This window comes from Bombus huntii, chromosome 8, assembly GCF_024542735.1.
Source record: "Bombus huntii isolate Logan2020A chromosome 8, iyBomHunt1.1, whole genome shotgun sequence".
NCBI classification, from domain to species: Eukaryota; Metazoa; Arthropoda; class Insecta; order Hymenoptera; family Apidae; genus Bombus; species Bombus huntii.
This window is the reverse complement of record NC_066245.1, coordinates 3,972,994-4,000,547: the sequence shown is the minus strand read 5'-3', so window position 1 is coordinate 4,000,547 and position 27,554 is coordinate 3,972,994. Positions and strand designations below refer to the sequence as shown.

Below are 27,554 nucleotides of genomic sequence, written 5' to 3'. Positions count from 1 at the left end.
TCAAAAGATACATTTCGTTTATCGTATTACTCATACAAAAAGAAAACAACTTAAAGCATTATCGTTTCTTCAAAATCTGGAAAGAGTAGATCAGATATCTAATAGTACAGAATATAATCTCTGTCAATTTCGCGTGGTTTGACGTCGACACGTAGAAACTACTAGATTGATATGGAAAGGCAGCATTTCCCAAAGATTTTACCACAACATCTCTAAATATAATTGAACTATGTTTTCGTTTAACAACATACCCTGTGTTCGCTTAATGACTCGTCTTGGCCATTGAACTAAACACTCCTTAAATCATGTTGACTATTATATTTTCTATATTATCTTTTATATATTCTCTTTATTCGTATACCTTTTATTCGTGCCTAATTTTGCAATGGGGTTTTTCCTTTTTGTATTTACACAGTGGAACGAAACACGACATTTATTAGCGACTCTAAGCTACTGTACAACAAGAAACACTAAGCTCCTAACACGAGAAGAATTTGTAAGCACGACACGCGAGTATATTGATTCGCGGTATCGCGCACCACCTAATACTGCATTCGGCTATGACCGGTAATCTTATCATGTATGCGATTTTTGTTTCATGTAGAAAAAAAGGAGGAAGAAAATACGATTGCAACGGAACAAGTTAAATAACACGCGATTTACAAGTAATTACGGCCAGTAATTATGTTTAAACACGTTGACCTTACAACTTTCTCGCCACGGACCAACTTAAAATCTTTTTACATATTGATTACCTTTCCACTTTCCTTTGTTTCTTTTTTTTTTTTGGTGTTTGCGAGTGAGAAACGAAGATACGCCTCATGAAAAACATTATAAAAATTTGAAGTAAATAATTTACATTATTGTCCATCTTATAGTCTTAACCAGTCGAACATCTTCGTTCGTATTTCGTTTCCTTCAGCTTATTCAGTCTACAAATGAAATCCAGATATAAAAAAGTTTACATAGGAAAAAAAGGCTTTGCATAGTCTCGACCAGTTTCTCTTCTTATGTATCCTTTTTTCCCATTAAACAGGCGAAATCAATCAAACGCGTGCCTGTTAATTAATTACGTGTGTAGATGTGTGTAGTGTTCATTTGCCGAGTTTCTCGAACATGATTAGTTTCTCCTTGAAACTCTTCGTGTCCGTGGATACTTCGGATATATTGCCGTTTAACATGTTTTGCAAATCTTCGTCGTTCTTACTAACGAGGAGATTGTCGAAGATCATCTTGTTATCTTCTTGTTTAGCGACTGGCGAGGTAGGCTGTGACGTGGTGATCTGTTGCTTCTTCTTAGGATAAATCACAGAGCTTCGTTGGTTATTGCCGTTGTCGGCCATTCTGGTAACTATCGTGATGGCTAATAATTGATGAATGTCGATGTTCTCCTTCGATTCCGATGATTGGCGCCAGTAGAATTTGTCCGGTGAGATCAAGGATTTGGAGTCCTCCGTGCCGTCCGCCATTGAAATTTGTTCCGAATGCGACGTCATTAGAGGTTTATTGGTCCAAGGATCCTGAAAATAGAAACATTTCTTTTTTTACTCAATCAATAATTAATACCAGCAAAAATCGACTTTCTCAAAAACTTACATTTTTGTCGCGTCTATCCGCAACAGCGTCCGCGAGATCTTCGTGTTTTCTATCCTGATCCAAATCTCTCTCCAAACTGTCCAAAGTTTCGGTACTCTCCGACGACTTATTCCTCCTCTCAGAATCCAACGTATCCGTACTGCCAAGCTCCGAGCTTTCAGACGATTTCTGAAGCCTGGCTGGTTTCCTAACCGTGATCGGTCTTTTCTCTTCCTCTCCATCGTCCGTTGGGACGATGTCCACGTAACTGGTGCTCGGTATTCTTTTTGGTGTTCTTCTGATTCTCCTGTTTTCCAATCTGTCATCCGACTCCAAATTGTCAGAGCTTTCGGACGACATACGTTTCGAGGATCTCCTGCAGCATTTCCCGAAACTATCTCCGATATTTTCCCCCTCGTCTTTCGACTCGCTTATCTCGATCCTCTCGAAATCTTCCGACGACTTGGACGTACTCTTTGATAACCTTCTTCCCCGAGACAGATTGATATCCGAAATGCTACTCCTCTTCTGCAGTTCTTGAACAGTCTCCGTTCCAATCTGCGTTTGCTCCAAAACCTCGAAATTCTCCGACGACTTTGATATGTTCTTGGAGGATCTGCGAGCGCGCAACTCGAAGCTGCTCCTCCTACGTTCGATGGATTCGTCGCTGGCTAACGCCTCTATCGCTTCTAGGCTGTCGGAAGACTTGGATACGCGATCGATCGACTTCGAGATTGGGTTTAGCAGTCTTCGAGTCACGGGTTTCGCTTGTTCGTACTCCATTAATTTGTCGAAGCCTTCCGTAGATTTGGAGAACCAACTGGGAGCCACTTCTAAACTGTCAGGCGATTTCGACAATCTGTTGGAGGATCTCCTTCGAGGTAGCTTCGATTCCAGCTCTTCGAACATCTCTGTATTCTTTGGTGTTCGATTCGACGCTTTCCTGACGATCGATCGAACTTCTGGCTGCTTCTCCAAGTCGTCGTTCACCTCGACGCTCGCTCTCGAGGCAGTCACGGCGTCCAGGCTATCCGGGGATAAAGAGGCCACGCTAGGTGGCTTTCTAGGAAGTTTAGCTTCCAGTTGCTCGAAAATGTCCGACGTACGCGACAATCTACTCGAAGATTTCCTCGTGATAGACACGTTCTTCGGTTCAGTCGGTGAAGACGCATTGCTGTTCACGCTGACCGTTTGCTGGTCCAAGCTGTCCAACGAATCCTCCGCTATGGTCGTGATCGTCGACGTGGATGTGTTGGCAGCTTGAGAGCCAGTACGCCTCGGAGGCCTCCGGTTTTTGGGTCGAACCGCAATTCGGTGATGTGCCGCTGTATGGTTCAAACTGGCGCTTTCCAGTTGCGCTGGTAGACAAATGGAAAGTTTTGTTAAAATAAAATAAATTTGACTTTATCTACCTAGTCGTTCGAATCGCGTTTTACGAACAGACTGCGGATTTTTGCGCGTTATTTATTACAGTACGAAATAGTTCGATAACTTTCGAAGAAATATTTGAATCTTGAAGATCAACCACGATCCTCTTGAAAATCCTAGGTAGACGCGTTATAATACTATTTAAGTTCACTGCTCTTCGCGTTCATAGAAATATAAATTTATGTTAAAATCCGACAATCTGTGAAATTACGTAATAAGAATAAGAACGTTAAGTTAGACACTTACGTAAATCTTCTTTGGCCACAGGTATAATATGATCGATCGTGTCCTTTGGCGATTTTGAGCCCTAGAAAACAAAATTCAGAGATAAATTCAATACACCGTTTACTCAATTAATCGTCGTTAAACTCTGTATCAAAAAACAAATACGGAATTAATATTATACGACGCCAACGACCGATTACAGAGAATTTAAAAAATTCGTAAAATAATAGAAAATTAATAAAAATAGACCGACGACGGGCTAGACGAATTATTCGTGACACTGTTAGTGGCCTTTGAGCCGAGTGCATCGGCAGGCGGGCTCGCAAAACGCCGGGTATAACGGTATTAACCACTATCGGGACGAGCAAGTGCGGCCAGTTAACCGTGATCGTTCGAAACCGGTTGCAGGTGCCGTCTCGAAAGACACTTCTTCACCAGGAAAACCTTTCGTTCGTGCTACCGTTCCCCCCTCGTTTTGCGGCACGTCGTTGTCGAGAGCGTAATTGCGCGGCAAACAGCTGGTATACAAGTCGATCAGAGAATCTACGCTCGTTTCGTAAAACGAAACTCGAATTTCTCTTTTCTTTGTTCGTCGCCGGTCTAACTCTACCGCTGACACACTTCAACCTATTAGCCGGACAATAAGTAATTTGTTACTTGAATCAATTGCCTCTTGGATATGATAATTTCTTCATTCAAAAGGGTATTCTAGCGTAGAACATTATAAATGAAATTTGCTTTTCTACTTCTGTATTGTCCGGAAGTATAGATACAAGCAACAACTACGCTTGCAAAAGAATTTCGCAATATTCGTAATATTATTTTACGTGAATTATTATATGTCAAAGTTGCTTGTTCTCTCGATAAACAGAAAGATCGTTAATATTTTTCATATCGTTTGTGATACTTTTCTTTCATCTCGTTTCACGTGGTAATGACGTTCGTGCCAATTAAGAATGTCTTTAGTTTTGTCGATGTAGATAAGTAGAATGTCAGCCAGTAGATTATACATTTCTTTTAACGGACCGCGTTAAATACCTTATAACTCGATCAATTTCAATTTTATTTACTTCGAAAAACGTGGCGACTAATTTTAAAACATAAATAAACGAATGGTACTAAAAAGTTTTACAGTTACTTTGAAAAAAGGAAAAATCTTAAAGTCTGAAAGGTGATGTTCTATACAGACCACCAGGCGGTCTACGATATTCTCAATCTAAAATACCTCCTTAAGTATTCCGTATCTTTTGATTAAAAACAAATTACGTCGTATATCAATCCAATTAAAATTGATCTGTCCTCGTCAACTTCTACTTCCATGATTGTACAGATTTCTGATCGAAAGATGGCCTGGTTAACAGATTAATCTTAAACTAATCTTAGCCACGTCATTGTGAGAAAAGGTTTGATTGGATTTTTCTTTCTTTCTTTTTTTTTTTTTTTTTTATCGGATCTGGCCGAACCGAAGATCGACGTAATTAACGGCCGATCGATTACCTCGATCGTCTCCTCGATTCGTGGACTCGCGTCTTTGATTATCGGCGGGATCCTCTGTCTCGTTTCCGGCTTCGAGCGTGGTCGATCCTCGATCCTGCACGAAGATCTAACAGATCCTGTCGACTCATCCTCCGCTTTATCCTACATCGTTCGAGCAACATATCGAATAATATACAACGTGTCTCTAGTAACGTGAAAATCACGGGATCTGATCGATTACCTCGATCGTATCTTCAGCTCGAACGGATTGCTCTTTCATCGCCTGAGGGATTGTACGTCTGCTCTCTGGCTTTGGTCTTGGCCGATCCTCGATTTTGCACGCCGATCTTATCGACCCGAACTCCTTGTCCTCGATCTTGTCCTTGCAGCCAAATTTACGTAACGCGTTATTACTAAACTAACGATGTGTATGCATTCGCGGGCGATTCGGAGTTGTAAAATTAGATAGAGCGCATGTATTATATGCAGAAACATATAAAACACGCAAAGAATAGCGTAAACGTGGGACATATTGTATCTCGCATTAGTATTCGTTATAGCGTTTAGCGAATGAAACAAATCTTTGCTTTCACGTCTGTAATTAGACATTGGCAGTCTAGTCATTACGAGGGAGTTAGCATGTATCGTGTGAGCGATTTGTCGATTCGTGGAGTTTCGCGAAGCTCGTCAATTGTTCGCGTGAAAATTATTCACTTGTCTAATAAACGGAATAAAATTTGACGGGAAAGACATATTCCTTGTACCTCGAAGCATCATAAGTATAGTACTGCTTGCGAGTTTTTATGCCGAATAATAAGTATAATAACTAAATTAAGTTAAATTTGGTATGAAAACTTTCTCTATTTATATACTCGCCACCGTGCACAACAGAATCACGCGACATAGACACAAGAAAAATTTGGAAACAAAAATTCCGAAAGAATCAACGAATTCGCAACGTTACTGGTTGTCAGACTGCAGATATTTATGCGAAATTTAAAAATGCAAGAAGCAACAAAATACACGATATCTATGTAAGATATCCAAAGTACTTGGTAGCTAAATATTATACCCGTTTACGTTATATGCTTCAAGCCATGTTCATAAAAATACGAAGTTACATAAACATCCGCAATCCACTTGTTATATTGTATTATTTTGTAGATCAACGAGATCAAAGACAGTATTGCAATAATCGGGAATTAGCAATTAGAGATGACGCCGAACTAACATTGGTATCGTCGAAATAAAAAGATGGAGCTTCGTAAAGGTTTCGTTCCACGAATCCGCTAACACAGTGGTAGAAAACAACGAAAGGACACGTTCGAACCGAGGCTAGTTTTTCCTGATCGATTACCTCGACCGCATCGTTCTCGGCAGCCTCATTGTTAATCGAGCAGAGGATCTTTCGCTGGCCGGTTTCCTGTTTCGGTCTCGGTCGATCTTCCAACCTGCACACGCGCCTAATCGGGGCGGGTATCTCGTACTCGACCTTCTCCTTGCACCCGTACACGCCGATGCTGATCTTCGCCGTCGGTTGCACTCCCTGGTAACCCTTGCATCGCGCGCCATCCTGTTTCGTCCGGTCGATAAGCCGTCTCGTCTCTACCGGATTCAGATTCAGCTGCTCGATTATCGCCCGTATGTTCGACGAGATGCTGCCCTCGCGGTGAGACACCACCATGATTCCAGCGATTGGTTTGCCCGATCCTCGAATACTTGTCGATCCTAGCGCGACCTCAGACGACCAGGATCGGCCCAACTCCCGCTGCTACGACGATCTCGGAATTGCCGCGAGAACAACGTCATAGGACAGCCGAGTGCTCGAGTTATCGATAGCGAAGTTTCTGGAATTTCATTGGGAATTCAGACGAGGGTCCTACGATTTTTCGAGCCACGTTCCTGGGATGCTGAGAATTACGGAAATCGAGATTCTGTCGAAGAGAAAATCCAGGAGTTTCGTAGCAGAATGGTACGTACAGCGAAGGACGAAAGTATTCGCAATTGACGTCGATATTCAAATTCCGAGGAGATCGTGTTTCTTATTTGATTCGTCTTAAATTTGTTCGGTATAACTTAGACTGTAACGGAAGAAAATATCGCAGGAGATATAATTATTACGATTTAAATTTTGGCTTTGTATATATCGGATGGCAACCTTGCACGGATACAAAATTCTGTTTGATTAATCGTTTCCTCGATACTTCATCTGTAAACGTCAATGATTTTTTGATATTGATCGTATCCTAATACGTACAATCGTAAACGTATACTTTGAATCGATCTTCTGACATTTATAAAATAAATGAGAATTTTGTTATAATTCAACTATGTATCTGATTAGAAAATATGTTTATCGTAGATAAACGTGTTTATCATAGACTTATAGATTTTCTCTTCGAAAAGCTTCCCAATCTTCTTTTACGATATCCTATTATAAAAAAAAAAAAACTTTCGCGAAGAAGGCAAACTTTCCAAACGATTTATCAATGCGATGGGGTCTTCCTCTAGAACAATTTCGACCGCTAAACGCCGATCATTCCCCCCTCGACCATCGAAGCTTGAGAACACGTTCTCCAGGCCAGAACAATCGCGCTTGTTCCTAATTGCGTTAACGAACTCCTCGGCCTACCTAGTTTTCGCGGTTAGCGTATCGCTTTTCTCAGGATTTCACGACCGCCTCCAAGCTCGTCCTCCTTTTCCTCCGACCACTCTCGGGTTCTGGGGGACCGTTTCTCACGCGACCTTCTATACGATCCCTCTCGACAGAATCACCACGAAATTACTTGCCGCGTTTCGATTCGTGCGTCAGGTAGATAATCGGCTTGGGGAAAAGTCACGGACGCACAATGCGTAGTAGGTACGGTACGTCATATCGCATTTTCTGAGTTGTTGCCTGCGTTGTTTCGTGCAAACAATAGATAACCACCGTCTCATTATTGTGGTCGATTATACTCGACGAACGTTAAGATCCGACGTAGAAAAGTGAGTTTTGTCGCGTGAGCGTTCCACGCCTGTTTTAACTGTTCGATTATATGGGAAACATTTTATGGTTTCATTGGCAATGAGACAGAGGTTACGAGATACCGTAAACGTACCGTAAACGTACGTTTAGAAGAAAGTTAATACGAACAGCCGTATGAATAGCCATTTTAAACTCGTAACAAGTGTTGAAGATAGTCTCACTGAATTCGAGACTTATTACCATAATAGATAATCAAGTGTTACATACGATTTCTCGTATTAAATATCTTGTAACTATAGACTTTCTCATTCGTTTAATTTCAATTCGTTTCAAACGAGCATCGTTACAGCGCCGATGAAATTACAAAATGTTTCGTAGCGCATATAATACATATATTCATAAAAGATGTGTACGAAAGTGTTCGAGTACTTTCCTGAGCCTGTCTACTGTCGCTCTGATTATTTATTGATTCTACAAGAACGTAATGAATATCGTTAGTTTCGTTAGATAGATAGCTTCTTATTATTAGTTTCTCATTTATTTATACGTTTCGCTGATCTTCATATACCGATGGCACAAATTCATTAAATTAATAGAACTGTTGTTAACTAGTGTATATTAGTTATATGTAACGTACATAGTCAATATAAGATAACGCGCTTGTGTAATTGAAGTTATACTCAATCTCGCCTGATATAACAGAGGCTCGATTATGAGTTCGTAGATCTGAGGCTGAAGATCAACTTGTTACTATAAACAAGTTACGGACAAAGGTTCTACTATTGGGTTGGCAACTAAGTGATTGCGGATTTTGTCAATACCACCTAATGACAAAATCCGCAATCACTTAGTTGCCAACCCAATATATCTAAAAACGACGATCGACGCGTTCGAATGGAACTTGAATTTTGCTGCTTCGCCGTGCTTTTCGCGTATGGATAGATCGAATACGCAATCTCATGCAAGAGAGTTCGCGGCAACAGCAACGTTCGCGCCTCTTCATCGAGAAAAGGTGTTGGGTAAACATCGTGGGCGCCCGACGTGGGCACATCTTTGGCCTGGATTTTGCCGAGCTCACATCCGCCGCTCTTCGATCAAATAATTTAACCCAATAACCATGCGAGAACGTATAAAAACTTGAAAGAACAGTTTTTTTCCGAAGATTGCGTCATTTAGTTAGGTCAGCCTTGCAGAATGGGCCTCGAAATGAAAACTACGGAATCACTATCTAACCAACTAATCGCAGGCAATTTTTACATCAGAGTTACACGCACACCACTAGTAATTAAGTTAAATTCATTATGAAACTATTATGAAACTGATATCGTTCGTTTCTTACAAAATATCACATCGATTCGTAAAGACTCTGGTATTCATCGATTTGCCCCTTAACAACCGTATCCGTGTTAACACGACCTACTTTATCGGTTGAATTTACGCGATACTAGGAATCCTCGTATCCCAGCTACGATAAAGCTTACTGGACGACACATCCCTGATTTTATTCCACCAACTGACACCACAGGAAATCCTTGCAGATAATGCGTTGCGTGTTCGTAAAAGACTGGGAAAGACGGGAAGAAGATTCGTAAAGAATTGCAAGATTATAACGCATCCTTATGCACTGCACCGTGTTTCCGTTTATACCACACCATAAATAATATATAAAAGCCAGTTATAAAAATCTAGATTTGCTTTATAAAAGTATATCACTTTGCGACGAACACCGAACACAGTTCTCATAATTTTCCATCCCATCGTTTTCGTACGAGTTGTGAATAGTCTTTAGAAGGACCATGCTTTCTACAACTTCATTCTTTTTAATCATGATACGTCTAAATAATACGAGTTATCCCTCGCACAAATCACAAGCTAATCGATTATCCTGTTTGATGTAAAATTCAAAATTGTAAAATCAAAGTCTACAATTCGTAACTTGTCGATTCACGGGCCGAGTATCCACCAAAAAATGTCTGGTTGATTGATCGAGCGGAGAGAAAAAGGTAACGCGCCAAACGATTATCGGCGATCGTTCTATCAGCTGATTCACCGATCATCCTACTAACCGCGACACACATTTCCGTAGGACTCTGATCCTACTAAATTCCTCGGTGATTTTCCGTTCGAGTAAGCAGAATCGGATTGTTATTAGCTCGAGCGGAAATCGGTAGTTCGAGCAGGTCGCGAACCGGTGCGTTTATTAAACGGTTGCGCAACGTCGTTCGAGTTTTCTTTCGCCACGGTGCCCCGACGTCACTTTCTCTTCTCTCGTGGAAAATTATTACGTTCCGTAATTTCCGCCGGACCCGGCGGCGCCGCGGCGCACCAACATCGCGCGTATCCGGTTGGAATGTAAGCGGACAGATCGTGCAGGTGGTAGAGGTGTGACCGAGCACTGAAACACCGGTGATTTTGCAATAACGGCCGATCGAAGGTGTTGCAGCTATTCGAATAGACTGGTTGTGGTTGTAGAAAATTCGACGTTTTCGCCCGATTCGCTTTCCACCTGCTACGATATATTTGTAGAAAGGTACAGTAGTTTCTCGTTTGTCCGACAAGTCGCTGAATAAGATAAGTTTGCAAGACCGAACAATTTCGATAATAGAAATTCGCTAAATATCTTTTCTACGTTTTGTTAGATCGAATAATGAAACTATGCTCCTCGAAATATCTTTATTCAATATTTGTCCATTTCTCACGATAGAGAGATCGATACTTTGTAAATATTCAGAGAAACTACGAAAACACGTACTCCCATAATGCCAGAATCGAATGGAAAGACAGTTTTGACGAGAAATTGGTCGACGATGTATATCGAAAGTAAAAACTTGCTCTTCCGTAAAACATGAAAAATATGACTCATCGTGTCTTTCACCTGTGGTCTTCGTTTATTTTCAAAGAAACGTCGCATACCCTACATGTACGTTACGTGACAAGACGTAATATCAAGGGAAAGCCTACGATTTCGTAGTTAGTTAGGGGAACGAAGACGATGAATCGAACTACCCGAGCGTTGTCGTTACTATTCGTTGCTACGGAGATTATCGACCAAACTGACATCCACAATTATTTATTATCACTGGACGATTCAGTAGTTGAACCGCCACTATATATTCCGATGAAAATTAACCGTCACAGACGTGAAACGTTGCTGCTTGTTATTCTTGGGCAATTTCTCGCGTTTCTCGATCAAAGATTACTAGCACGAGGCAAGCGTTGCGCGTTGGCTGGACGTTGACGCGAAACTAACGATAAAAGTACGATAACAGGGCTGCAGCAGTCTGAGATTAGATCGGTTGTCGGATGTATCGACGCTCCACATCTTCTCGTCGTTACCAAGATCCGATCCAGGATCGATCTCAGTGGTCCACGAGCTGCCTTCTTCCATGCCAGTTGGCCAGTCGCGTATCTTATTGTGTCATCATTCTCAATTTGCTTTATCGCTCGTGAGCGCACCGTTACTTTTGCTCACGCGAGCAAACACCTCGCGATTAACCGAAATCTTTCGCTTTTTTTCAAGTGCCTCGACTCCTTTGCCAGTGGAAATTTCAAATCGATCTTTATCGAGTTTAGGTTCGATGTACATGCGGAAACAATTTATCACGAAAGGTATCATCTTTTACGGGAGGACGAGATTATAGGAGAATTGCATTTTTTCAGATGATAGAAATTAATGACTTTTACGATAAATGAAGATTACGGGAGCAAATCGCGACAAATGTATTTTTGCTGGTTTTTTGATTTTGACGTTACTTCGTGACTAAACAGGAGAAGTTCGATACGATATATCCACGTGTTTAGAAAATGGCTGATCAGTCGACGAAATCTATTTTAAGACAAGCGATATTTTGATATAACGAGGATATTTTAAAACTGTCTGCAAGAGTATGCGAATAAGCACGTTTAATTTGAAAACCGAATAACGAGACAATTTTCACGACGCACGATCAATCGACATCGTATTGAATCATAAAACTGCTTGCCTGTAGAAGATAGAAAATGTAATTTATCGCGTTACTCCAAATATAAGAAATTAGTAGCTTGACGCGTATAACCGGCGGTGGACGTCTTTTAATAAGAAACTGCACCTAACGAAATTTTCTTTTATCCGTATGCGCTCGTTGATCCGCGAAGATTCGAGCTGGAAGGTAATCGGCTCCGTCCGATGCCGCGGAAAACGAGCGCGGCTTTCACGGAAATGGAAAGTAAGGCAAATCGAAGAAACTGAAGAAACCGTAGATTCTCGACACTGAAACTCGTATCGTATCGGCGCGATGATTCTGCAACCGTACGTCTCATTAACGAACCCTGGTCGACCAATTTCGCTTTCTATCAGGTGATTCAACGTTTCGCAGGAATTTCCTTTACAAATCAACGTCTTCATATTTCACAGTGAAAACGCACGCCCATACGAGATTAGAATCGTGTTGTACGTTCAAACTTTGAAATTCAAAGGCCGACCGTTCGATCGGGAATGTTGAAGCAGGTTGGCAGGATGTTGGAAATCTGGCACGCCACGCTACGAGCGACGTGCTCGCGTTTCCGTGCCATTGTCGCGCGATGCAGAGAGGGGCGAGGCGAGGGAGAGAGAGAAAAAAAAAATACGCGGAAAGAGAGTAGACTAGTCGAGGAAGGAGCACGAAAATGATCCACGGCTCGCGTGAAAATGCATCATACCGCGACGAATCAGGAGCGTGGACGTTCGATGATTTCACTGCGGAACCTCTTGCGTTCGTTCTACAATACTGCACTTATCGTGTCGGTTCGCTGAAAACCGATAACAGATAACTGCACGCTTTGCACCGATCTCGCATTCTTCCTACGTTAGCGCGCGCAACTTTTTGATATTTTTTATTACTCGAACGCTTGGAAAATAAAATTCCAAGTAAGTTTCCGTTGCTTCGCATGTACAGTCTTTGCAATTTGTTCGATGTTAGTCACGTTGGTTTTTCGATCAACGCCGTTGGATAATAGTTTAGATAAAACGGGGTGTAAAAATTGTAGGAAAATTATATAACAGACTTTAGATCAGGCGAAATTATCTTCTGATAATTTGGGGGTTTTAAGTGTGATTCTGTTACGTAATTTATCAACGCGATGAAAACTTTCTTCTTATCAAGAACAGCAAATTTAGGATATTTTTTACATGGCAATTACCTTTCTTTGAATTCCTAACATTATTAATATATGTAATTTTATTTGTACGATTCCTTAACGAAATGTTAAATTTCACATGTATACGCGTATCACGCTCTTACGTCTCATTAACGCTTTTTGAGAAACTAATAACACGTTTGCTTTCCGCTGATACTTCCCCCCGCGATATCGATCTTCGTGTTACAAGAGGATCATTTCCGTACAATGATGTTTATCTCTCTGAATAAAACTCGACCTTTCCAAACTTTCCAAAAGATAAAACGTAGTAAACGTGGTAATCTGTGCAACCTGGCACGAATCGGCGACAAATTGGCTGTTTAACAGACACTTTTCTTTCCTCTGTAATTGGACGGATTGAGAAACGAGCGTGAACAAAAGGCGCGAAGGAAACAAAGAATCGCGAGCCGAAACGATTCTAAACGTCGTTTCACGGGATATCGCGAAGATGAGGAAAAGAAACGCGAGGACAACCGGGTCGAATTCACGAGCGACGGCCACTTATCCGCGAGCACGAGCGATTACCGCGAACGCGCCGTAGTTTTCTTCTCTTTCTTCTTGCGACCTCGGTCACGCCACGAGCGCGTCCTCAAGAACTCGTTCCGAGCGAAAGAGAACTCGCCCTGGCGTAGTGACACGCACGCGGAATACGATTTAAGACTCGCCTAGTTCTCACGGGGCCGAGCCGTGCCATTTCGTCATACCGACCGGTTAATTGCGCGCCGACCCTCTATTTCAACGATCAAACGTTGCCACTGTACACCCTGTTTTCCACCTTTTCCCCTTCCCTTCTTGCTTCGTTTTCCCTCCTCAACGCGCCCCTGGAATCTCGCTCCCTCTTTGCATCCTGCGAAACTGTGGTAGCGCCCAGGCGCCAAAATCAACGATCGATCTCGTAATCGTAATCTGTTCATCGAATATTCGTAATTGATGCTGTCGATCATATAGATTTTTACGAATGTCGATCTATTTAATGCGAATACCGTCGATGGAAGTATATAGATAGTTAATTGTTTTAATTAATATTTTTTAGGCATTAGGGAATAGCAATTTTTTCGTTAAAATGTTGTTCGGGACAAATTTTGCAGCGAATTATAAAAATAGTTAAGCATAAGCAACTATTGTAATATTTTATTATATTATTATTAATACGAAATAAAAAATGTCGAAAACGGCATTGATAAAAAGGAAAAGGTCTTCGCGAAATTTCATTGTGTACTGTGCAAATTTTGTGATAAAAATTGTGATAAAAATAAAAATTATAAGACGAGATAAGGTCCAACGGATGATAACGTTTACTAAATATTATTTGTTAAGATGCAATGGTCAAACGATATATATTTTTCCGATTCACGTTTGTCGTTTTAATTGCGACAAGATGAGAAACTGATAGGCTTCCGGTAAAATGAAAATTGCAGAATTGCCAGGTACTTCAAAAGTATTTCGTTTGCTTACTGTTAGATTGAAAAATAAGGCATTGTGTTAGTAAGTAGGTACAAAATGTGAAAAGAAAGAATTTGTAGCTGTTTCCCCTTAACATCGTTTTACCTCAGATTACCCTACTTTTAATTACAAGACGAATTATAAGACTTTCTTCACGCTAAATGATCGTCCACGTGTCTCCCAAAAGAAAGCGACTCTTACGGTCGATTGAACGAACATATCGAGGACATCCATTAGGCGAATATGCTCGATCGTTTCACCTATCAAACACCTATCGGAGGAGGATCTTAAATTTTAAATATCAAAGCTAACGATCGATTTCGCGTATAATCCCTTGTACATTGATAGCGTGACATATGGACATTTTCTGTTTATCGTAAACCCATTTTATATCGATAAAAACAGAAAGAATTTATTACACTAAGAAATATATAGATACCGTCAGACTTTGTCGATCGTACGAAGATAACGAAATTTATTTCGAGAAGAATTTATCGTGTATTTTGAAATTCTTTTCCAGATACTCTGAAAGAATTATTTAAAAAAGTACTGAAAAATATATCACTGTCGGTGGATAACTTTTCATTTTGATTCAATATACAACTGTATCACTCACGGAATGACCTGACAAAGAAGTCACAGTGTATTTTGAAACTTCTTTTTCGCGCGATGCGTATAGTTGAACGATGTGTTGGTGCGTGTTACGGGAAAGTGAATCGAAACGAAAAGCTAGAAAGAGGGATCGATCGCGAAGATACAACGACAGAGTAACGTGAGATACGTCGTTGCTCCGCCGGATGAAAAATCTTATAACTAGTCTTATGTTTCAACCTCTGGCCTAAGCAGCGGTCGTCTCGTTTTTCAGGCTCGCACCAACGACTTCGCCTAGTGAAACGAATACAAAAGTCGCTTTCGACGATGCTTGAAAAAATTTCCCGACCTTCTGTAGCTGGTCCAAGTTCTGCTACGATTATAGACCGTGCGGAAAGAAGGATACACATGCTCTGACTAACTAAAATATTTACGCCTATCACGAAAGATTTTTACGAATACATCGCGTGTATTATACGAAACATTTTGAAATTTCATTGGCAGCGTAATGGAACACGACTATCACGATTTTAGCAATCTGAAAATGTACAAGATATTTACTCGTTTTGAATCGAATTGTACCGAGTCATCTTGTAAATAGAATTTCGAAATCGTACACAATTGGAAATTTAATAGAAAAAGGTAAAGAATGTTGAGAAAAAGACGAGGGAAAATACATCGCCGATCAATTATTAATAGGACTCCCTTACAAAATAAATTACGATGTTGTAAAAAACAGGTCTATAATCTAAAACCTTCAACTTACCGGTTTGCTAATATTATTGGTAGACTGCGGATATTTATGCAAATTCATGTTTCTATGAATACAATTAAAGAAACGGTACTTGGATAGAAACTTGTCTTAGTTATTAAATATTTCCAAGACTATTACACTTTGGCTGTTTTATACAGGGTGGTTGGTAACTGGTGGTACAAGCGGAAAGGGGGTGATTCTACGTGAAAAAAGAAGTCGAAAATATAGAATAAAAATTGTTCGATTTTCTCGAAAACAAAGCCACAAACGAAAAATTTTTATTTTATATTTTCGACTTCTTTTTTCGCGTAGAATCACACCCCCTTTCCGCTTGTACCACCAGTTACCAACTACTCTGTATATCTTTGCATATTATGTGTATTCTGTACATTTTGTATCTGCAAATTTTCTACAAACGCATGAAAATCCGCAGTCTAATTACTATCGTTAATTTATTATCGTGCAGGTAATAAGGTAATTTTTTATTTTCGTCTATCGCACGAACAATCGTATCGTTTTCGTAAAGACCTAATAAATAATAGCTTTCTATAATTCCGTACGATGACAATCTCGAATCTGGCATAAAAAAAGGGAAGAAAATAGAGAAGAAAAACTGGAGATCGTCGATTTGTTCGTGATTTCTTTCTCCAATCCATGGCTCATTAAGAGTGATATTCTTTTCTGCGTTTTGACACCCTATACTTTCACCTTTTCAATTTATCGATGCTAACGAGCGAATCGTCTGAAAGGATTAGAGCGTGCTTTCACGAAATATTTCAAATCTATGGACGATGATCGATGGCATCGAATCTCGATGAGTTCTCTTTTCGTTGAAACGGATAATGTCAGTAGATTGAGCAACGGTCCTCTTACGGTTCTTGCGATTCCAATGGTTTCGCGAGAGAAAATCGCGCCAACGATGAACCACGTCCCGTACGAACATGGTCCGTACGACGAATCCGTATTCCGCGGTCTTATAAATATTTAAATCGCGGCTGAACGAGGCACACGGAGTTGACAAAACCCGGTAAACACGCCGTGAAGTCAACGACACGGCTAAAACGATCGTTTCGTCGATCTCTTTCAGCAGCAACGTCACCATCGCCAACCTGTTTGCCAAACGAATGAACTATCTGAAGGAAACAACGAAAAAACGAATCGCAATAGTAAAAATAATTGATCCAAGAGTAAAAAGGCAAATTTTGAGTATTTGAAGAACAAACTTGTTGACCGTTGGTCGAAGAAAGAAATTTGTTTTGGCAAAGATGCCGTTATCGTTGTTTATGGAAATTTCTTTTTCGCGTGATGTGTGAGATTAAAAAACAAACTTTCTCCAATATATATGTATATATATGACCTTTCTGATTTTAATATCAATGTAGGTTTAATATAACGTATAACACAGTTTGTTAAATTTCCGAATCTTTTGACGAATATTGAATGTTCACATGAAATCCGCTGTTAAATTTGTAATTTTTCAGATGCGCAAGCGATCGTTTCAGCCTTCGAGAGTTTGATATATGGGCCACGTTGCACTTTCTGTTCGATCTATTGACGCTTTAATTACCGTACTATTGACGGTGCACGTGACTCGAGCTAAAGGTTGCACGAAAACAGCGCAGCACTCAACGTGTTCTATTACACTCTAATAGCTTCCTCGAAGCTTTATCACGCGAAACTAAAATTTCAATTTCGCTTTTTAATCTATCAAGATCGTTTTCCTCTGTACTCTCTTCGAATACATAGACACCGAGTGTACTCTCTAGTCAAAACAATTGAAATCAAATAATAACATTACTATTATTTTCATACTTATTTTATAAATATCCGAACAGTGCCATTTTTAAGTGGCATTTTAATTATCGATAGAAACGTAAATAAAGTTGGAATTTCCGATATAATTTAATTCACCATTTTCCAGAAAGTTTCTCCATTGTTAATTCGAGGCTCAACCAATCTCGTTGCTTCATCGACGCGGAAAAAGAAGGTAATTTCGAGGATAATCGACTAAGAAGCCAGGAACTTCTGAAAATCGTTTTGTTTTATCCAACTTTTCCAATTACTCTTTTTCACCATTCTCTCGTCACTTTGTAGAAGATGGAAAGATATAAAACGAAAAACGGAAAAAAAAGATTCGCCGAACAACTGTTACAAAATTAAAAAAAGAAAAAAAGAGGAGGAAGAGATGGAGCGGCGGCCGTTCCATCGAGTGCGTACGTTTACTGAAGCGAAGGAAAAGGAAGTACGAGGAATGGAGGAAGCATGCTAATTTCCATCGTCGGCTCGTACCGACACCGAGAGTCGTTTATCTGCCTTGGAATTGACCGATCGATGCGGTCTGATTGCCAAACGCGTTGCACCCGCTGCTCCTGTGCCGCAGGATGCAACGATCCTCGAACGTCGTTGCGTTTCGCGGGAATACAATCGCGAATTGTCTCTATTTTGACGTCGAACTAACTATTCCGCTTTCTAAACGACCGTTCAAACGGATTGGAACGCGTGTACCGTTCGATTCACGAGTGTCAGATTTAGGAAAGCGATTTTCGAATTAGCGCGCTCGTTGCCATTAAAATATACACAGGTAGACGAAAGTTTTCGAACACTCGTGGAAACTTAATTTGCATATTTTATATGCGTTACACGAAACGTTTTATATGACACGCGATACGTAAAGTTTGCGCTACATACGTAGAAGATACAAGACATTTCATTGAAAGACAATTTCAAAAGCATTTCACAAAAAGCACAGAATTATTTAAACGATCGATTCGACGATAAATCCCAAGAAAGAAAAAGAAGATATAAAATATATAAAAGAAGATATAAAGAAAATGGAATGGATCTTTAAGATTATTTTTCTATTGTTTTGCCACATAAATCGATATTTTCAAATCGGTATTTTTATACTATCACATTTTGAAAGGCATTTAAAGGTAAGTTGTTGCATAATAATCGCGTAATCCATTCGTAAGAAAGTTTGCCCACTTCATGGAATCTCTGCTATTGTAGTTTCCTATTCTTATCATCCCTGGATTATGCGCTCGATAGATTTTTCAATTAATATTATTTTGTACACATTGGTGGATAAAAGAGCCGGTAATGGATGGATCTAATCGCGATAAGTATCTAAGCTGTTTATCACAGGCAAATGGCTTTAAATGCTACATGTATGAAAATTTATCGAACACGTTATCAATAAGATACCGGTTTATCGCGAAAAAAGCGATTGTAACGAGTGCCTGAAATTTAAAAAATCTGTATTTTGAAGCGCCGTGGGTCGTCCTTACAAATGCTTAGAAGCACTCTCGTATAAAGTCCTTCTAATCAGATAAAAGAACTGTCGGGTTATTCTGAAAGTTCGTAACGAAACTTTTAGCTCTGATACAATACGTATTTCTCTATTATCTGTTGATCTGTTGATTATTCCGTTGATCAATTTCGTCTTTGTAATTGCAACGTTTAATGTGCCACTTAGAATCGATACTCGTTCCAATTCGGTGTCCCGTTATCTGACAGAACTTTGTAAGAAACGGTCATCTATCAAACTCAAGAAATACACAAAAGAATATATCGACACAGCGAAGAGTACTGCCAACTTGTCGAACGATCCAATAGGATATTCGATTAAAGAACGTCACGATCGCTTCCACTAATCAAATGTAAGAAAATGAGAGCACGCCGTAAAAATACGTCTATTCGTTCATCGAAGCTATTCGAGCGTCAAAGGGCCTCGTAATCGAATAAAAAAAATGCAGCATTTACGATAAAAGGGACGTCGCTACGATCATTCGCAGCAAGGAAAAAAAAAAAATTCCGGAAATAAAAAGTACACCATAAAAATGCACTCGGTAGCAATTAAAGCTATTCGATCGCCATACGCGCGATGTTTCACGAAGAGACGGATACTTATCGCGAGATTTCCACCAACACGGACTATCATTCTTCACCACCAAAAATGACTTGCCGATCGGGACAACGTGATTCAATCCGATGTGTGAACACCATGGAACGATCCGCACGAGTGTTTACTACGGCGAGTAACCGCGTGCAGTCCGACGGAAACGCTGCCTTCGAACTGAACCGCCTCGACCTTCGTGTCCGGCACGATCGATCGTAAAGTAGGCGGCGAGGAACCACCGAGCGAAGCCCTTCGCGCGAAGCCAGCAGAGAACGAAGCGGAAATATAAAACGCGTACAAAGACGACAGAGAGACAGAGAAAGAGAGTAAAACACACGCGTGTCGCGCGCGGAAAACGCGTCGTCGTACTGGCCGCTCGCGGCGACTCTTCCTCTTCGGCTCGCTGACTTTCGGCGCGGGTAGAAGTGGCAATGCCGGTCGTGGAGGTAGCACAGGTGACAGGGACGTAATCGCACGGTCGAGCGCCACAACTACCATTCGAAACAATCGCAAGCGGAATCCGGGAAACCGGCAATCATTCGGGCTTCCATAATTCTGTTAAAACAGGTAAACCTGGTCGGTAACGGAGCTCGAGCCGACGACCGAATTTCTGGGATACGACGGCGTACAGGTTTAGGAAAAAAACGCTGGCGATAGCGGCGAACGAAAGTTGTCGTTATTGTCATTTAACGCCGCGTCGACCGCTAAGATGTTTAAAATTGCATTGTATTTATTATTAGCGATACGCGAAATAGTATTCCACTTGCGTACATAATTAGTAGAATTTATCATGTTACCGTAACTCTTGCAAATAGTTTCGACTTTTACGTACGTACACACACGCGTCTTAAGATCTTAATCTAGCGTAAGCACGACATTGTGACCGACTAAGCGTTCTCTTGATAATTTAGGTTAATTATCACGTTCGATGTAAGAGCAGCAAGTACGTACATTTCCAGATTCGTTTTAAACTTTACCGATCTAATCGCGACGATCGTGTCTGATCACGGTGCCAATGACATTTCAAAATGTTTTATACAACGCCTACGTGTGTGTACGATTTGAAAAATTTTCGAGAAGGCCGGGCACGATGACTCGTTCGAACGTCAAGTACATGGTAATCAAGCGTAATACAAATTTGTATAACGTCGAAAGGACGAACGGTATCGAGCTTTTGCTAGGATAGCGTGGAACGTGAGGCAAATCCTATTCGGATACGTCACTGAAGACTAATGACCCCCGACAAGAGAAAAAGAGGGACGATGCACGATCGAGGAGACTGATCTACGAGGAATCGGACAAGCAAGCGCGGTAACGGTGCTACCAATCTTGCTGCTTGCCAGCTGTTCGTTCGAGCACCATGGCACGAAAGCTCGCATCGTGTTCCCTCCACTTCTGTCACGCGCTCTCGCCGCTGTCCTCTTACCTAGACATTCACTTCGCCCTGACAAAACGTTTCGACACCGCGAAAACGTAGCAGAATCTTCGGTGTTTTTTCGCTAAGCCAGCGTTTAGAAAGCAAACAGCGGCTCCTGTGAGCGCGTTCACGCTCGATCAGGATGTCGCCGTCGCATTTTCTTTCGTGTCTCGTTGCTTCCCCTTCGTCGTCACTGACCTATCGTAACCGTTCCTTTCTCGTCGCCTTGGTCCTTTCATAATCGATCGGTGAACCGTCGCGCGACGTAATACCTGGAAACCTGTGCTTCAGAGCACGTTGTACCGTTTCTTTTCTCTTTTTCCCCCCATTTTTCTAAATTCCTTTTCCGACGTTGGACAGAAAAAATCACGTGAACGAACGTACCTCGTACAAACAGAAAGAAGTTCTTTTCAGACGGAATGCTGTTCTTCTTAGGTTTAAAATATACGAGTATACCAGTTGCTGTTCTCTGTGATTATGCCACTTGCCGGTTAAAACGAAGCATGTTAATATCAGATAGTTGAAAAGCGTACCGACGAATTCGATTATATAAGGTGGAAGAAACGAATAACATTAGTTTAGTTGTTACGTTGCTGGTTTAACGGAATTCGTGTTGGTCTGCTAATGTCATCCACGTTTTCTATAAATCGAAAGGGATGACGAAAACGCTGAAATTGTTAAAAAAAAATTTAATCTGAAAATCAAACGCATAAGTAGATTTGATATGAACATTGACTCGACGATATATCGAATTTAAAAATAGCAAGAAAAAGATCTTCGAGTTACAGAGTCAATTCTACGATTACGAAACGCGGTGAATAATATCGCGCGACAATGAATGAAGGAAGAAAGAGTACTCCCTTTGCTCGTGTACCATCTCGATTGATATTTCAGCTCAGCGCAGTATAGTTACTTATAGTTTAAGGTTACGATCGTCTACGATTCCGTAATCCTGATGCGTCGGTGAAACCAGCGAGAATTTCGGAATATCCTGTCGCAATGACGAGTCGTGCGATGCCTTCGTAACGTTTCGACGATAATACAATTTTCGAGGGAAACTATCGCGGAAAGTAGAAATTCGAGGGAAGAGCAGTGGCACGTGCTTTCGACGGCGACCTCTCGTTTCGAGATCGGGGCCGGTACGCGAGCAGTCGTACCAATTTATCGAATAAACAGAGGCGGAGATTTTATTCACCGAGCTAACGGTACCGCAGTTCACCACGAGGATTTGTAAGGATTCGCCGGCCTTGCTGGCATTCCGTGACGAAAGCAACGCAGTGCAATAAATGCCACGCAAATACCAAACTGACTTACGAACCTTCTGCCAAGCTCACGAGCAAATGTCAAAAGCCGTGCGCTGATACGGAAAAAGAGTGTTTCATAAATCTTTCGTTTGTTATTCTGATGGACCGACCCAAAAATATTACAAACGTTAGAGAGCGTTCCGGTAATCGTAAGATCGAATAAGATTTCTTCGTTTAACGCTTCGTTTTCGAGAAACTCGAACTTGAAAATTTGTCAAATATACACGAAAATGACTGATTTTCAACGAAAGAGGAACGAATAATAATTATTGCATGTATGAGGAAAATGTAGGATAACATTTTTTATACCCTCCTATTTCCGAGAAAATTAAATTTGGAGACTACATCGTATCTATTTTCTCGAAGATACCGCTTTACAGATTAAATAACCGTTCTAATACATCAATCGCTGTTTTACAACTTCCTACATAAGCCATTTTGACGAAAGGCATCCGAATAAAAATGTATAGTTACGTCAGCTGCACTTGTAATTGTTAGATAATTGTATTGACGCAACGTATGCGTCGATAGCAGCGAACGTCTTAACGAAATTATCCCCCAATCGGAAATTTGTATAATCGTGGAACTAAAAGATCAGTGAATTTACAAAGACGAATAAATTTCAGTTATATTCGATCTTAGTCCTTGCAAATGTAAATATGCGAATTTAACAGGATGGAAACAACATGTAAAAATATAGAGAATTTTTAAATAAGAAATTATTATGTCCCTCGCGATCTGGCAGTTAACACATCTTCTCTGGTTAAGAAAAAGACAAGAAAGTTCATCGGGGAGCGATATGACCAACGTTAGGTATATCCTTAATAGGGACAGAACATCAATGGTTGGATACTGAATTAAATCATAATACCAACTAAATAACGCGGTCGAGTTACCCAAGTGGCAACAAAAAACTAAAACCGAGATATTTTCTAGTTTCACAAGCGTTCTCTCGTTCGATTGAAGTCAAAGTACGAGCCTTTTTACGTAACGGACAAAGAAAGTTCCACCTCACAAAGCGGTCAAGCAATTTTAAGCGCTCGTTCTTTCTATCTCTCGACAAAATACGTATAGTGACTCGTTTTAAACAATAAAACTCTATTTATAAATAAAAGAAAGTTACGATGACGGTTATGACAAATAATAGCGCGTTACAACGATACAGAATGTTACTAAATATTATCAAACATTTCCAATGGTATCGCGCTACTACAAGTACTACTTGTAAATAACTCAACAGTAAACTGTACTACCTGCTGCACATTTGTTTTACCGACGTACAAACGTACCACTCGCTTGGTAACTAGCAACAGACGACTCTACTTGGCAGTGTATTACCGACCGTATCTACTTAGCGTCGCATCGTCTAACTAAGTAAATACAGTCCAGATGTCATTCAAACATTATATCGAATGTACTCATTCGACGGTGAGCACCAAATTCGAATTTCAAATGCTGGAAAAAATTTAAAAATAAATGAGAAAAGCTTGTTCTAGTATACAATAAGGAAAAGATACGGTGATTTACACAATTCTTTACGAAAATAATGTAACGTGCGCTAAAAACTTGACGAAAGCCATCAGAAATAATAAAGAATTCTATAACATCATCAATTCGCTAATAATTTTTAAAACAAGTAACTTGCAAAGCCGCGTGGTACGATGATCATTAGACTGCAGATATTTATGCAAATTCATATTTTTATTATTTACAATAAAAGAATTGAAAGTTGAATAAAAAATCGTTTTATCTATAAAACATTGTAAAGGACGCTATATTTTGGATATTTTTTATACTTTCGCATATTATGTGCATTTTTTTACCTTCAAATTTGTCCATACATACATAAAAATCTGCAGTCTAACGATCGTACAATGTTCTGAACTTGCATGCAATAACTTTGACTTCTACATGACGAAGATTGAATTTGCAAGAGATTAGCACAACGAGGTCGTGCTTGGAATTTCATACGGACAACAAAATCTATTTACATGTGTGACGTGTCGCGAATAGAAGTGCAAATCGGCAACGCGTTGCAACGAGTGCAGTTAGTCATCGCGAGCGCGGCCGAATGAAAACAACTTTGCCACTCGCGACAGAGGCGTAATACCGTTCTCTGTCGGTTTTCCCAATGAACCGAAAGAGAACTAGCTGGGGGAGACTCGAAGCATTCGACGGCTCGATCCTCGCTGTAACGAGTGTTCGGGCCAAGTAACGGTAAACGCCATATCGCGTCGCTTTTATATATTGTCCTATTCATAGTGCGCTCACTCTCGAACGTATATATTTTTTTATCTCTTTCTCTCTCTCTCTCTCTCTCTCTCTCTCTCTCTCTCTAAACAACTATTTGTAATTCCCAAGTACGATCTCTGATCATCGAATTAGAGAACACATGCAAGAATTTCAATTCTTTAATTATAATATCCCATATACACGCTATACTGAACAAGACGCGCGTCATTTTGTTCGAGAACTTTTTTCTATTTATACTTCACTTTTACTCGAGAAATTTTTCGTTAATCAATTCCTTCGAATATCTTTGCAAGACTTTTAGAATATCAGATGTTTCGAGCAAATATAAAGGCTATGGTAAATGCTAATGAGATTACGATACACGCGAGAGATAGCAAAAAGTCGGACATTACGTTTAACGTCCAGCAATCAGTTCTTTATCGATACACGAACAGGCATCGATTTATCTTATTGAAAGATAAAACCTTTTCGTTAACGAATCTTGATCTACATACGACCGCTTCCAATGTTTTTGAAATAATTATAAACGAAATTTGTTCATGCCTATTTCATTGGTTGGCAGAAACTTATAACAAACAATCTTGTTCCAATTCCATCGAATCCTACACAGAATATATCGATTGACAAAACTCGCTGCAAACTTTTCGAATAATATGTACGACACGTTAGTAATGAATAAATCTCGCTGCTAAAATTCAACTCTTCATTTCACGGGATAATACGAATTGTAAAAATAAAAATTCTTCGGGTAATCCATATTCGACGCTTACGCCTCGAGAATCTAATCACTCCTCGGATATTCAATTTCGAATATTCACGTTCAGACAACTTTTCTTCGTTCCCTCGCTCTCTTTTTGCTTTTTCTTTTTTCACCGTGTCAGACGCAACACGTAGCGGCGCTTTAAATGGTTCGCAGATATGTAGGCTGCCACTACGAGCGAGCAAATGCGCTTAAAAGTAAACGACTGAATCGGATAAAACCTAACCCACTTCTTTTAACGCGGCACACGTTCCTGGAAGCGTTTTCCGCGGTGGAGGCGGTCGGGTTCGATTTATATGCGGGTACCGGGCATTGTTTTAACGGTTTGTCGTGTGTCGCGAGCTAGACAATAAGAGCAGAGATTCGCGATGGAACAGCCGGAAATAATAGCGGTATGGCACGCGGGGAAGCGGAGCAAGTCCAACGTGAGAGACGCGCGGAACAACGAGAACTCCCGTAAAAGGCACTTAAAACATTCTGTCAGCGAGCGCTCTGTGGTTTCGTTCGCAGAAACGATTTTATTTCGTCGACAGAGAGACGCGAATATCAGCGATGGGATTGAATTTGATGTAACTATTACAGGAGATGAACGAAGCGATAAAGTCGCGCTTTTCTATTTTTTATAAAAAATTAATTGTCATATGTAGTACATTGTCAATTAATCTCCAATGTTTGCAAATTAATTGATTTTCCAACTAAATACACGTTTTTCCATCATCTTCGCAATTTTAGAAATATCGTGTAACTTACACCTATAGCTTCTATCGCAATTTGTCGACTGTGTCTTCGAAATTATTTTTTGAAATTACTTTTAGCTATTTTATATTAAAATATTCCTTCGCAGTTACAAGGTAACACGACAATGAAAAATATCAACAAAGACGTAATATCGTGGCTTTTTCCGGCGATTTTCATACTTGTACGGATCCCTTTCATAATCGAATTACCACTGACTCACTCATAGAATCTTTTTATAGTTATGTCATGTGCGCGCTGACTAATGTTAGCTAAGTGTCCACAATCTACAAAAAATATCACAGTTATGTCAAGAAGTATAACTGTTCTAAGATTTACGCGTAAGAATGGAACGCATACGAACGTAACGAAAGTTTTCTATGACGAGTATCGAAATATCTTCGCGAGCTACTGCGTTTGCGACGTTCCCGGACCTGTCGCCAACGAAAACCGTGCAGTCGGTTACTTTACAATTTCGTTGTTTAAAGATCTGCCTAATGGAACGCTGCCCAGTAGCACGCGAAAAATTGCTTTCGACGTTTCTCTTTCCAGCCCTCGATTCGTTTCGTCGTTCATTTGGAACGTTCCGCGCTGTCGGCGAAAACGTTTTTCCAAGTCGTTGGCGCCGTAAAGATGAAAAACGCGAAGCTACGTGAAAAAAAACCGACGAAAATCAACGGTTCTCTATCGGTCACCATTCGCCACCTGTTGCCCGCTGAAATTTACTGCTTGATACTGATTTACGATTCCACTATTAATGGAATATCCCGTCTGCCTTTCGCAGTTGGCGCACCAAAACAAATGGCTGGACCGATCGAGATATCCCCAGAATTAAGAAGACTCACCTTCGCTTGATTTTCTTCTCCGCTCTTATTCTGCTTCTCGAAGCCGATGAAACGATTCTGGAAATCGAGAGAATCGGAAATTAACGTCATAGCCACACCCAGGAAATATACTACAGAGGATCGTAGCGAATCAATTGATTACGCTAATATCAATAATAAATATCAGGACACAAGATAACAAAAGGCACGGTATTCTGCTTCTCTATTCGTACGATAAATTTTACAATATTAAAATTATAGCAGCTTTTAAACAAGTAGCTTAACGTGATTTTTTAACGTATATTCTTGCTTAAAAATATCGACAAGCTTGAAGTCTCGAAAAAGATAACGTCAAGGGAAAAAATCCTGTGTCTCCATGTTACTCGTTTTCAACAACTTGATCAATTTTATCCTGACATACAATATAAGATAGCAATGAATTGAATATAAACGAGACACTCTATATATGTTTTATAATGCAAAATTCTAAGAAAAAGAGAAAAAAAAGATTTGTCAATATTTCCCGATTAATGTAACGAAGTAATGTAACGGGTGTCCTAATATTTATGACCAATAACGCAAGTATTGTCCTGACGGTGTGATCGAAAGTCGAATAAATCAACTGCGCACTCAATTACACGTGTCGTTATTTTATTTTGTTTTTTTTTCTCCTTAGCAAAATAGCGAATCGACATTTCCGTCGATGTTATCTAAACATTCCGGTGTCGTGGTCACACATCAAAATGACGTAA

General features: G+C 40.2%; 1 protein-coding gene across 5 annotated transcripts in view; it reads right to left on the bottom strand.

The window, feature by feature from the left end:
• Positions 1–320: 320 nt before the first annotated feature.
• The window catches only part of LOC126868190 (uncharacterized), a 92,061-nt gene continuing 64,827 nt past the window's right edge, over positions 321–27,554 (bottom strand). For 4 of the 5 annotated variants that reach the window (XM_050623411.1, XM_050623409.1, XM_050623408.1 and 1 more), the window contains 4 exons: positions 26,824–26,880; positions 3,250–3,310; positions 1,597–2,933; positions 321–1,520 (listed from right to left, as the gene is read on the bottom strand). In XM_050623411.1, coding sequence (XP_050479368.1) covers positions 1,095–1,520; positions 1,597–2,933; positions 3,250–3,310; positions 26,824–26,880 — 1,881 coding nt within the window. In that variant the 3' untranslated portion in view covers positions 321–1,094. Of the gene's footprint in view, positions 1,521–1,596; positions 2,934–3,249; positions 3,311–4,725; positions 4,867–4,945; positions 5,087–6,061; positions 6,540–26,823; positions 26,881–27,554 lie in introns of those variants that run through there. The other variant, XM_050623412.1, reaches the window with a different exon arrangement.